Here is a 13,980-nt window from a genome sequence, read left to right as displayed (position 1 = left end):
TGGAATCTCCGTAACTGAAGGATCACTACAATAATTCGAAGCGTTATTTAGAATAAGAACGTTTATTCAGTTTAAAGCACGAGAATATGCCATGCACTGTTAATGCGATAGCGGTAGTATTATAATAATGCGTGGGACGTTAAGCATTAGCACAAAAACATTTATATAACTGGTAATCAATAGCAATATATATATATATATATATATATATATATATATATATATATAGATAGATGAACATGAAGTATGTGAGTACTAGCAATAGACAAGAATATGAAATGCAATAAGTATTAGCAATGGGTAATAATATATAACAATATGCGTTTAGCAATAGACAGTAATATGAAAAGCAATAAGCGTTAGAAATGTTAAGATAATATAAAACGATAAGCAATAATAAGAAAAGCGTAAGCAATTAAATATAATATAAATGACGATGATATGCAATATTTTTTCATTCAAATCATCCAAACAATACAATAAAAGCCCTGACGTCAGCCTATTAATAAAAAATGAACATCACGATCCATCAGATTCCAGCGATTCACATGATTCCTTTGACGAAAGTGACATTTGACCATTTTTTGTTCATTAAAAATGTGGGTATGACTAAAACTTTATACTTATAATATGCTCTGAAGACATTAAAAAGATATTGAAAAAACGTTAGGTAAATAACTTAAGCCAGTAAAAAGTTATTAATTTAGTAAAGCTAGACTACCAAAATCGCTCACTGTGGGGCGGTTCTTGCAGAGTTTTCTAAACGAGCCTACGTTTCGAGTAGGGATGCAAATTTCACATAATTTGAAAATGTAATTGTGTAATTGATTACACACTATTTTTTGTTATCGTTAATTTAGGTAGTCGACCACAATTTTGTCAACTATCGTAATCGTAATTTACAATTTGTAATTAAATTACATTTTGGACAACTCTGGGCCGTACGTGCGAAACAATCCGACTGTCGGCGTTCTTTTAATTCGATTCGAAACCATACAATCGCACACGCATGAGTATCACGTTACCTGTTACTTATTTGTATGATACTCGTCTGCGTGCGATCGCATGTTTTTCGAATCGAATTAAAAGAACGCCGACAGTCAGACTCTCTAGCACGCAAGGCCTAATCAGTGCCCGCTCGAAGGCAAAGTTAGTAACCTTTTTCTTAAACTTGTGAGCTGATGTCTCATGATCTCGTCTCACAGTGTATGTGTCTTTTCATACACAACCGAAATCTCAGACACATATATAGCGCGATCTGTATTGATACATGTATCGATATAGGTCTCAACGTGTATGGGGACCATTATGGTCTGCGCATACATGTCAGTTCCGTATCAGTACCGTTCCGTCGTGTCACTGGTAAGAAGAGACCCTTTACGCCCCTCTTCTTTTTACCACTGGCACGCCGGAACGGAACTGACACGGAACGGATATGTGTGCGCAGACCTTTAGCCTTCAACAACGACGCCAGATCTAATTATTTACTATATCTTCTTTCTACGCGAATGGCGTTCTAAACGGAGATATGCATACAATGTAGCCATTCCTATAGGTATTACAGCAAGAGGTCCGCTGCCCGTGAAAACTGGCACTGCGTAAGGAGGTCGTTGCTGAGGGATTAATATTTGCTTTCGCAGGGAGCATGCGACCGGGTCGTCATGTCATTTTCCTACGTTCCATTCAGCTTTGTAAATAATTATTATAAAAGGGGGGAGCCTTGTGGGATATACTACAGTATGACCCAACAACCGGAATGAACCGAAATTTTGAGGGGTTATTTGTTAGTTTCTGAGATATTAATAAAAAAATAAAAAATACCCGCAGCTAAAATTTTATTTTAGAAAGAGTGAAAGTGTCGGTTTAAAAAAGAACCGTTTCAATTTTTCGACCCCTCAGCGCGCCCCTGGGCCCGCTGACGCATCGGGTTTTCCAGTCACGCCCACTCTTGCGCCCCCTCTCGCTCGCTCATGGATTCTCTCACTCGCGCGTCATTGCGGGCTCGAAATTTTACAACCCTCTCTGAGAGCGAATTCAACGGCTCAGCGCTTGGCTTCGCTCCGCTCGGCTCGGGTTCGCTCGGCTCGGCTCGGCTCGGCTCGAGCGCTAAACAAAGTAGTTCTTTGTCGTCTCGCTGACTCGCGCTCGCCAACCCTGGACCGGGCCAGTTCGAAGTAAACTCTTGAAAAACAAGCAGCTCTCGTTTTCAGAATCTTCTTATATTTCGCATTATTTTGTTTTAATATATATTCCCTTTTTAATTCGTTTTATACTTATCGTGTGTTAGTTTTTTTTTTAAATTGTATATTCAATTTTTCGTATTCTTTTTATACTTATAGTGTGTTAGTGTACTTTTCAAAATTATATATAATTCTGTTCTTATTCTTTTCATAGTTATAGTGTGTTTAGTTTCTTTTTTAAAATTTAAGTTATTTTATTCGTTTTATAGTTCGTTTGTACGCGTTACTTTGTTTTTTCTTTTTTTTTTAAATTTCTCGTTTGTTTTCCGAAAGCGAGCTTCGCAGACCGTTTACAAAGTGTTATTCATCACCGCTAAGTACAAGTAACATCACGATTAAGACAAAACTATCATACTGCAATATTTCATAAGTATTATTATACAGGGTGTCCCACTAAGGAATGGACAGCGCGATATCTCTTAAAGTATTGTCGATAAAAATATAAAAAAATAGGGAATTGCATGGGTCTAGGGGGCCCATTTATTAGCGCGAACGAATTTTGTTTTCGATTATTATTTTAAAAGATACGATGGTCAAGTTCGGTTTTTGAAATGGAACTATTTTTTTTTGAAGACCTGAGTTGATAGTGCGTTCCAAGACAAATTCAATAAGCTTTAATGTATACACTTTATTTCCACTGGTTTTTAAGATATTGCGCTTGCAAATTTACTGATTTTCACTGCAAGAAACCCCTCTGGAATGGCAAAAACCGGGGGCGGTCTTACTGGCGCCACGGGTGGCACTGCCTGTTGAAATGGATACTTACCTGCCAAAGGTCTACGCCAGAAATGGCAGAAATGGAGGGATGCAAGTTGGATTGGTTAGGTTAGGAGGAGTGAAAGTTGCTAGACTAAATTTCAAACATAGGGAGCAGATTATATCAGAACCAATCCAACTTGCATCCCTCCCAAAAGAACCGACCATCCGAGCATAGAAGCAAGTGCGAAATAAAAGTAACGATGCGCTTCTCGATACCGCAGATGTACCTACCTAAGTAGCATTTCTGACGGAAAAGAATTGTCCAGCCTTTGGGCCTGCCATTTCTGGCGTAGACCTTTGGCAGGTAAGTATCCATTTCAACAGGCAGTGCCACCCGTGGCGCCAGGAAGACCGCCCCCGGTTTTTGCCATTCCAGAGGGGTTTCTTGCAGTGAAAATCAGTAAATTTGCAAGCGCAATATCTTAAAAACCAGTGCAAATAAAGTGTATACATTAAAGCTTATTGAATTTGTCTTGGAACGCACTATCAACTCAGGTCTTCAAAAAAAAATAGTTCTATTTGAAAAACCGAACTTGACCATCGTATCTTTTAAAATAATAATCGAAAACAAAATTCGTTCGCGCTAATAAATGGGCCCCCTCGAACCATGCAATTCCCTATTTTTTTTATATTTTTATCGATAATACTTTAAGAGATATCGCGCTGTCCATTCCTTAGTGGGACACCCTGTATAATGCAGTGACAATTTTTTAATAAATTCTCCTGTTACGTGCCGGCTACTTTTTCAAAATTTTCAATATCGACAATTGATCCAACCATTACGTGTTTTGGGAGTTCTCTCGATCAATTGTCAATGATTTACAAACCAAATTGTAATAATCATTTTATGGGAGTCGTTACGCCACTGCGTCCTTCCATGCGAAAATCTTCCAACGTCGTCGACGTTCTTAGAACGCCGGACGCGATAGCAACCTAGGCACCGAGATGCTGGGAACATTCCGAACGAGCGACGGTTGGGCCCATGTGCATGAGGTGCAGAGTCAGCGATTTTGGCGCTCTTTGTTTCAAAGTCCCGAATGCTCGGGCCTATCCTGCGATTGCTCGGGGCAGTCGGCTGTTAAGTCGCGTTGTGCGTGGACGTTCTGCCCGAGGGACATATTCCCCTATTATATAGGCGTGTGAGCTAGAGCTACATCGTGAATAGTTTAACACCTAACGTGGAAAGACTCAGTCCCCGTATCGGACTCAATTATTTAATCACTATTTTAAATCAGTATAGTTTTCCCATTCTACTTAAATCGTTTCTTCAATCCTGTTATACTTAAAAACCCTGTGAACATTATAACGTCAGTGAACTGTTCGGCGTGATTTGTGCTTCACGCCCGTGCTGCGCTTCAACATCTTGCACCAGCGCCCAGCGCCCCAGGTCACGCAGAGAGAAAGAAAGAAGGGAAGTAGTAGCCGTTAAACTGTAACAATCTACGTGTGCGAGGTCGGCGAGTCTTTTAAAGTACGTTACTATATTCAACAGTTGACCATTTGAATCTTTCCATTTTATAAAAAATTGTTTCATGTTACCCGTGTACGAAGGGGACAGTTAATCCAACCATTGTGTGTTACGGGAATTCTCCCTCGATAAACTATCTTACCTTCCTTCCGCGGGTATCGCATATTTAAAGCATTTCCAATTAGGAAATGCACAAAATTTATCACTCGTACGATAATTGATCCAACCATTACGCGTTACGGGGTTTCCCCTCGGTTAATTATCGTCAAATTATTAGTGGCTTCAATTGTTGCTTATCGGTTAACGTTCAAGGCCGAATTCGCCGTACCCTGGTTCTGGAACCCGTTTTCAAACTGTAATCTCCGAAACCGAACCGAATATTATAAATTCTAAATCCGGCGATTTAATTTTATGTGAATCTTTAACGACTCTATTCAAAACCCATGTAATTTCCCATTTTTGTACTACCTTCAAACATTTCCTTTTACTTATTTTGTAATACATGGTAAAATTTACTTAAATATCGTCTCATTCTGTTCAAACCAGTCTCCCTCGAAATATCATTTCCTGACGGGTCAACCTGTATTGGTTGTAGCAAGTACGTATCCCAAAACAAATCTATCTAAATTCGTTGAGCGTTACGTGAAAGAAATTAGACAAATCCGCTCGGTCATTAAAAAATTAACGCCCTCACGTAACACTCCTAATTGTTTTTCAGTCAAAAATGTTGAAAAAGTTTTCAATCGTGGAATTCGCGGATGGTATGCAAATCATACCATCGAACTGGATGGACACTGATAGACAGCGTATTTGGCTAAGCCATATCAAGAATTTGTATACCCTGAATAGAACAATTATGAAAGGAATTGTTTCAGTGGACCACGATGAGTGGGAAAAATGCGACATCGGCAGGTGGTTTGCCTCAGCAGGTATATTTATTTCATTAAAGTATTATTTATACGCCGCGTCTAAATTAAAGAAACACTATAATTTTCCGAAAATTTTGGTCATTTTCAGAAGGCTGTATTTGTGGGAAAAATGTTTTGAACACATATTTAGAGAACGCATTTTAACGCTTGAAGTTTATAGTTTTTGAACGAAGATTTGAATTTCTGGTTTCATCCATTATGATACTGTTTTATCAAGATGAAACGCAGGAAACGAAGATTCTGAAATTTTTGCCTACTTTCAACGTATGCACGCACAAAAAAATATTTTGCCGCTAAATCCAAGGAAGAGCTCTTATAGAGTAAACATTTCTGTTTAATTTCGTTTCTTTGGTATTGTTGTATGATTTTTATTGACAGAGTTATTCGCGGTTTTGGAAAGCTAAGAAAGTTTCCTTTCAGAAGCATTCGTTGGCAATTTAATGAGATTTTTTTAATCATGTTAAATCGATTTTAAAATTATCCCAAAAATTACATACTTATCATTTTGTAGGAAACTTGATGTCACTTCAAGGATAATCATGGAATCATTCGTTTTTTAAATATTTTGTTCAAACATTTTTCGCAGAGATACAGTCCTTTGAGAATAACCAAAATTTTCGGGAAATTATATTGTTCCTTCAATTTTGACGCGAAGTGTATAAATTGAACCTCAATATGCATAACTTATTTATTGTGTGACGTATTAATGAATTCTCTTGTGTCAGATACTTATGGGGGGGCGTTAGATAAACAGGAGACTGCCATGGACACCTTCAATCTTCCCGCTTCGGACGCGACAAATTATTCGGGATATAGGATAGTGTCGAAAGAGCGCAGGCGAAAAAATACTCGCGTTCACGTGTCCAGCGAGGAAGAGGACATTGAAGCAAAAGGGCCATTAGAGAAAAGGAAGAAGGGAAATATGTACCCCAAGGCACCTTCTGAAACGTCAGAAGTGTATGTACAAGAAGGTATTTTTATATTATTCAATCATTATTCACTATGAAAGTAAATGTGAAGTAATTTATACAGTGTGTCCCAAAATTGTGCGACTTCCCGAAACATGCAATATCTTGATGCAAAGAGACATCGAGAAGTCCTTTACCGTACGCTGCCACGGGCACAGCTCACACGGCTTTAATCTGTGTGGGCCGGAAGCCTCGGATCCAAAAACGGTAAAGGACTTTTCGGTGTCTTTTTCATCGGTATATTGCATCATCCGAGTAGTCCGTCATTTTGGGACCCCCAATTGAATATTGATCGGAGCATGATGACCATTATATGCTAAATTGCGGGTTTCAGTGCAGATTTTCCATCAACGTCGACGCCATTTCACGACTACTATTTCCAAAGAATTAACAGTGGTGAGAATAGGATGACACCCATACTACACGCGTCTCCCGAGGAAAGTAGAGTAGGAACAGCACCAACACCAACACCAACACCAAAACCACAGTCATCATCATCATCATCATCATCATCATCATCATCATCATTAGCAAGTACATCTCCGCATGTACAAAATTATATCCAATCCAATGGGTTTCTACCCATTGACTATAATCCTAAATATGATTTTTATATAATTAACGTCTCTTTTCTTTATTCAGAGTTGGAAACACTTATAAAGAAAAACTTTGCAGCAATTAATTTGACATTGACCGATATGATAAAAAGATTGGAACAGATAGAGACTAAAATGCCGGAAATTTCCAACGTTACAAGCAGCAATAGGGAATTTTTGGCAATAACGGAAAATCTTCCCGTTAAGGATGAAGAGGGTTTACGTAATTTGGAAGTGACGTAAGAATAATAAATGATCTAAGAGTAGTATGATAAAGTCCAAAATTTAACTTTATATTCTAATTATTTTTATATTCAACAGCTACTTTATCTTTCTGCATTGCAGTCATATAAAGGAAAATTATATGAGTATTATTATTTATTATAATTTATAAATGATAGCAACATATCGTAAACTGGGGGAACATTGGCATGTTTTCGGAACATTTTGCTATATCATATAAAAATTAACATTTTTATATTGGATTTAAGTACCCTATCATAACATTGTAAATACACTACAAGTGTCAAAATGCATACAATTTTTGTCCTTTTCCTTCTGTTCGCACAAGAACGAGGGGCACCACGCACTTGTTTTTAACGCGTGAGCAAGTTTGTGTTCACGCGGCGGAACGTATAGATTTAAGTGAGCGCTATTAATGTTGTTGTAATGTCGCCACAATAAACGAGGGTGCTTAATAACTAATTAAAAGAAATGTTACTATTAACAGTAGAGCACTTAATTTACAAGAAATTGTACACGCGATTGCGCGAGGCCGAAGCGAAGAATATAGAAATACTTGTTTCGTATTATCGGAGCACCGATAGCTCTTTTGTTTCGCGTTAGGAGAAACAGCGGTGTTTACCGGTACGCGGTTCACAAGCAAGAGAGCGATCGCGGAAACAGAGCGGGCCGAGCCACCGATTCGGGTGCCGATGATGCATGGCCAATCAGAGAAGTACACGTGTGTGTCGCGCGATGCTACTAATTAGTAGAGGGAGATAAGCTAATTAGTATAATTGTCGGCCCCGAGATGGCCCGACCAGGCTATCGCCGCGATCGCTCCAGCCGCTGACCCGGTATCAAATAGCGCGTTTAAAAGTCGCGCGCTTCGAGGCAGCGTGCACGTGCCCGATTGGCTGCATCGCTGTGGCCAATCCCAAACATTCCCGCCCGTCTCGTCATATTCTGACGAAATAGACATGTCGCCGCTGGATAGTGAAGTGGTATTAAATGAAAGCGTGATTAAAATTGAAGACAGTTAAAACAAGAGAGAAGAAACTAAAATTAAGCTAATTCCGCAAGAAGAGTGCCGCAAATCGAACCCTAACTACTATACTGACGGAGATGACCAGGTTATGCCGGTCTTCGGCCATCGACACTGTCACCTTGAGAGCTCCCAGCATCGACCTCCGCGGCGGCAGCAAATGGTAACAGGATAAGCTTGTGTAACGGACGGGTGAGCTCCGAAGTCGCCGTTTTCAGTGTGAGAACACGTGTAAGACCATCGGGACCTGGATGAGTTTTGACGACTCTAGCCAGAGGCCAACGCGAGGGCGGCTGCAGTTCGCTTTTGATTAAGCACAGATCGCCTTCCCGAATCACCGTCCGAACGCGACTCCACTTACCCCGCGTCTGCAGCGTGTTCAGGTAGTCCCGCGACCACAAACGCCAGAAGTGCTGCTGCATTTTCTGAACCAGCTGCCACCGAGAAAGCCGATTGTCTGGGAGCTCCTCCAGATTGGGTTCGGGTATCGCGTTAACTGCCTCACCGACCAAGAAGTGACCTGGCGTCAGCGCAGCGAGATCATCGGGATCATCTGACACCGGTACCAATGGTCTAGAATTTAAACAAGCTTCGATCTCAGCGAGGAGCGTGGCCAGCTCCTCATACGTCAATCGATGTTCGCCGAGCACTCTCCGGAGGTGGTGCTTCACGGACTTCACCGCGGCCTCCCAAATCCCGCCGAAATGAGGTGCAGAAGGAGGGTTAAACTTCCACTCGATACCCTCAGAAGCCAGACGGTCCAGGAGTTGCCTATTTTGGGAACTGACTGATTGTAGTAGGGCACGCAGCTCCTTGTCCGCACCCACGAATGCCGTACCGCAGTCGCTGTAGATCTGGGAGCAGAGGCCGCGGCGAGAGGTCAGTCGTTTCAGGGCAGCTAAAAAGGCTTCCGTTGTCCCGTCCGACACCACCTCCAAATGCACGGCTTTGGTAGCTAAACACACAAACAGAGCGATATAACCTTTTCGAGCGTGCTGGCCGCGCCCTCGACTGGATCGTATAAAAATTGGCCCTGCATAATCTACGCCCACGCGCAGGAACGGGCGACAAGGGGTTACTCGAGGTGCAGGCAACACTCCCATAAGCTGGTCCGCGGTACTGCCTCTCCAGCGAACACAAGTGGAGCACCGATGGATGCAGGATTTTACCAGGTGGCGACCTCGAAGAACCCAGCAATGTTGGCGAAGTGTTGAAAGGGTGAGTTGCACACCCCCATGCAAACAGCGCCGATGCGCCTCGGCGATCCACAGCGCAGCCAGTGGTGATTCATCGGGAAGAATCACAGGGTGTCGTTGATTGTAGGTGATCCTTGAATAATGCAGCCGCCCGCCAACGCGTAAGGTGCTGTCCTCCTGATCCTTGAACGGATTCAATCGAAGCAGGCGACTTCGTCTAGGCAGCGGTTGGCGACTTTGGAGAGCGTCCAATTCCGAAGCGAAGGCAGTAGATTGCACACCTCGCACCAGCCTCGATCGGGCAGCTTGTATCTCACTGGCGGTCAGGTAAGTTGCCCGTTTCCCCTTGGACGCCGGGAGCCATCGACAGCACCAGGCGGTAACTCGGAGCAGTCGACGGAAGTTCGAAAATCGGTTTAAAAACAGGCTCACCTCATCTTCTGGGGAGCGTTGGACGTGGAGAATTTGCCTTCGTTCAGAGTGGGGCACTTCTATCGGCTCTTCGAAGGTGACGGGTCGCCCTTCGCTCGTCGCCAGCCAAGACGGACCCGACCACCACAGTGGGTGCTCGGGGAGTTCGGCCGGGGTTAGTCCTCTCGAAGCGCAGTCGGCCGGGTTATCTTGGCCTGAAACATGATGCCAATGTGCCTGGGGTAGCGTACGTTGTATGTCTGCTACTCGGTTAGCCACATAGGTTTGCCACCGACTGGACGGAGCCTGGATCCAACCCAAGGCCACCAGGGCGTCAGTCCACAGATGCACGCCGTTGATCCTAAGAGCCAGAGTCGACAGAAGATGCGCCACCAGCCGTGTAAGTAGATGAGCGCCACTCAGTTCGAGACGTGGTAGCGACAGTTTCTTGAGTGGAGCCACCTTTGTCTTGGCTGAAATAAGATGAATCTGTATGTCACCTGATGAATCGTGAACACACAGATACGCCACCGCAGAGTATGCTCGCTCCGAGGCGTCAGAGAAGCCATGCACTTCCACCGATTGGTTGGTGGAGGTCAAGCCCATGCACCGCGGAATCTGGATTTGACGAAGTGCTGGAAGTGCCTTCAAAAACTCGCGCCATGCGTCCTCAGATTGCACAGGTAAGGCTTCGTCCCAGTCGGTCGTGAGCGTCCAGAGCGTCTGGATGAATATTTTTGTCCATACCGTTACAGGAGCAAGCCAGCCCAGTGGGTCGAAGATTTGCGCCGCCTGGCTTAGGACGCTCCGCTTCGTTGTCGTTGGACTCGTGCTACCCTCCAGAAGTCTGATCTGGAAATTGTCAGTCTCCGGAAGCCACTGGATACCTAAGACGCTATGCTGGGTGTCCGTATCCCAGTGCCGGGCAAGTGCGGCGACGTCATTGTGGACCGACCTCATGAACTCAGGCGAGTTCGACGCCCACTTATGTAATCGAAAGCCGCCCGCCATGGCGAGCTGATCCAATTCTTTTTTCAGAGTCAAGGCCTCCTCCACCGAAGTTGCGCCCGTTAGGATGTCGTCCACGTAAACGTCTGAGCACATCGTCTTAGAAGCCAAGGGAAACGACTCGGCCTCGTCCGCGGCCAACTGCCGCAAGCATCGTAGAGCCAGGTAGGGTGCACAGCCTAATCCGTAGGTGACAGTGCAAAGTTTATACTCCCTCAACTTTAATTCCTTCCCCTTTCGCCAGAGGATCCGCTGATAGTCCCGGTCGTCTGGGTGTATAATTATTTGTCGATACATCTTTTCGACGTCAGCGACAAAGACGATGGGATGACGACGCCACCTTAGCAACAAGTCGGCTAAGGCTGGTAACAAGTTGGGACCCGTGTGCAGGACGTCATTAAGCGACCTTCCATTGGTAGTGGTCATCGAGCCATCGAACACTACGCGCAGCTTCGTAGTGGTACTCGTGGCCTTTAAGACACCATGATGTGGTAAATAAAAGTGTCGTCCCTCAGGGGGGGGCACGCGCCGCCACCATATGACCGAGATCCTCGTACTCTTGTAGAAAGTCTTGATAGGCTCGTTCATATTCAGGATTCTTACGAAAACGCTGCTGCATAGAATTCAATGTGCGAAGTGCCGCGGGCCTCGAGGGTCCCAGCTCTGGAGTAACTTTAAATGGAAGCCTCACCACAAAACGACCTTCGGACGTGCGTCGATGAGTGGCCTGAAAGTGATCCTCCGCCTCTTGGTCACCGGGTGAGAGAGTGGGTGTTATCTGGACTTCTTCCTGCTCCCAGAATTTCTCCAACAGGCCAGGTAGTTCTTGGTTGATCGAGCAGCACTGGACCGTTGACACGCTCTTGCGGCTGCGAGCACAACCATTCCGAAGACCGCCGGTAAGAATCCAGCCAAAAGTAGTTTCCTGAGCCAGTGGAGTGCCTGGCTTGCCCTTGCGAACGCCTTCCAACATGAAGTCGTTGTAGACGTCAGCACCGAGTAGCAGATCGATGGGATCCTGGTTCGCGAGACGTGGTTCCGCCCACTGCAGGCCCTGAAGATGAGACCAGATCGTCCCGTCGAGCACGACGGGTGGTTTGTAGCTAGACAAATCAATAAGCACAAATGCCGACAGGGCGAGGATACTCTCACCGTCTCGGTCGGCAGTGATATCAAGATGAACGAGCCCTCGCGTGCGTTGCGACGGAGCACCGCCGGCGAAAAGCAAAGGTATGCGAGCGCGCTGCCTCTTCAACCCAAGTCGTTTTACGAGCTGCTCCGAGATTAAGGACACTTCACTTCCAGGATCGATTAGAGCTCGCACCGACACATGTTGACCGACCGGCGTGTAAGTGCGGACTCGCGCAAGGCCGAGCATCACTGGCGGCGTGTTGAACACGCGAGGAGTGACGTGCTGTACTACCGCACCAGCAGCCGTCGGGAAAGCATCATGGAGACAGGAATGGTGTTGTTCAGCGCACCGCTGGCACCGTTTATTTGATTGGCAACTGTCGATTTGGTGCTTGCCCAGGCAGTTTAAACAGCGCTGCAATTTCGCAACCGTGGCCTTCTTCGCTGCAGCGTCCTGTACCTTGAACTTGGGACAGAAGAGCAAGTAATGTGATCCCTTACAGAGTCCGCAATCCTTCGAGTTCGATGGCGTCGTGCCGACTTGATGCACAGCGGCGCCTTTGGCAGCGACGCCTTTGGTAGCGGTCCCCTTGGGAGCTGTTTGTTTGTCTTCGGCAGGAGGATCACGCTTGCGTTGATTCTCCAGAGCCTCAACCGTATGAATACGCGTTTCGATGAACACCCTTAGAGCATCTAAGGAGGGTGGATCTGTGCATAGGCCGAGAGACGCCTCCCACTCGCGGCACGATTGCTCGTCCAGTCGGTCGACAGTCATTTTGACCAGCCAGTCGGTGGTAGTCACGGGACGATTCATTGCGGCTAGAGCGCCAACCACGTCCCATGTTCCGTAGAACAATCGTTTCAACTCCGCCGACGATTCACATTTCACCGTGGGTAATTCATTTAAAATGGTAAGCTGTGCGCTCACCAAGAGGCGTTTATTTTGGAATCGTTCCTTTAAAGCGTCCCAGGCTGGTTGAAAGTTGTCGTCCGTCGTGGTATGATTACGTATCACGGTACTCGCATCACCTTTTACACAGCCCTTTAAATAATGTAGCCGATCCACATCCATTAACGTGGGATCCTTGATCACCAGCGAGACGAAGGAATCGTGGAACGCCTGCCATTCGCTGTAGCGTCCATCGAAGCTGGGTAGCGGAATGCGGGGCAGAGTGGCACGTGATCGTGTCTCCGCGGTAGGAGCACCGCCGGAAGTCGAGGCCATGCCGCCGGGCTCCAGCTTCCGGTTAAATCCACGAAGGAGATCTAGCAGATATCCCTTTTGTTCCAGAAAAGATTCTTCGGCAAGATCGAAGCAATCCTTGGTAAAATAATCATGCCTTGCCCACTCCTCAGTGCATTGCTTCTCTATAGCCCCATGTTGCTTCGAGAATTGTTCCCAAAGTGAAGTTAGCATTTCCAGTCTAGCTTGCACCGAACCTTCAGTCATTTTAGCGACACCTTTCTTTTTCAGATTATCGTACACACGTGAGAGCCGATGATACAGCTTGACCTGATCCGCGATCGCGTCCTTCATAATGGCGGCACTTAACGAGCTCTCGCACCACGCGGTCACCACACAGCTCTCGAAATCGCCGGAGTACTCCGGCTCGAAGGACCAACTTTATGTTCGCAGAAGAACGAGGGGCACCACGCACTTGTTTTTAACGCGTGAGCAAGTTTGTGTTCACGCGGCGGAACGTATAGATTTAAGTGAGCGCTATTAATGTTGTTGTAATGTCGCCACAATAAACGAGGGTGCTTAATAACTAATTAAAAGAAATGTTACTATTAACAGTAGAGCACTTAATTTACAAGAAATTGTACACGCGATTGCGCGAGGCCGAAGCGAAGAATATAGAAATACTTGTTTCGTATTATCGGAGCACCGATAGCTCTTTTGTTTCGCGTTAGGAGAAACAGCGGTGTTTACCGGTACGCGGTTCACAAGCAAGAGAGCGATCGCGGAAACAGAGCGGGCCGAGCCACCGATTCGGGTGCCGATGA

The 13,980-nt window shown here is 45.2% G+C and overlaps 2 protein-coding genes across 3 annotated transcripts in view; one reads left to right on the top strand and one right to left on the bottom strand.

Moving 5' to 3' along the window:
* LOC143367024 (GDP-D-glucose phosphorylase 1) overlaps positions 1-13,980 on the bottom strand; it is a 505,990-nt gene that overhangs the window by 297,518 nt on the left and 194,492 nt on the right. The gene's annotated exons all lie outside the window — the stretch shown is intronic.
* Positions 5,192-7,203, top strand: LOC143367198 (uncharacterized). Its single transcript, XM_076808823.1, has 4 exons — positions 5,192-5,396; positions 6,122-6,367; positions 6,704-6,898; positions 7,007-7,203. Exons 1-4 carry the CDS (start codon positions 5,192-5,194, stop codon positions 7,201-7,203), a joined length of 843 nt encoding a protein of 280 aa, XP_076664938.1.

The sequence above is a fragment of the Andrena cerasifolii genome, chromosome 3 (assembly GCF_050908995.1).
Source record: "Andrena cerasifolii isolate SP2316 chromosome 3, iyAndCera1_principal, whole genome shotgun sequence".
Taxonomy (NCBI): Eukaryota; Metazoa; Arthropoda; class Insecta; order Hymenoptera; family Andrenidae; genus Andrena; species Andrena cerasifolii.
Note: the sequence above shows the minus strand (reverse complement) of the source record. Positions and strands in the feature narration are given on the sequence as shown.

What these genes read in the sequence shown, in the direction of transcription:
- LOC143367198 (XM_076808823.1), top strand. Translation starts at nt 5,192, where the DNA reads ATGTTGAAAAAGTTTTCAATCGTGGAATTCGCGGATGGTATGCAAATC. An exon ending in AGAAGTGTATGTACAAGAAG is followed by an intron (nt 6,368 to 6,703) that starts GTATTTTTATAT and finishes GTTTCAGTGCAG; the next exon opens with ATTTTCCATCAACGTCGACG. An exon ending in ATCATCATCATCATTAGCAA is followed by an intron (nt 6,899 to 7,006) that starts GTACATCTCCGC and finishes TTCTTTATTCAG; the next exon opens with AGTTGGAAACACTTATAAAG.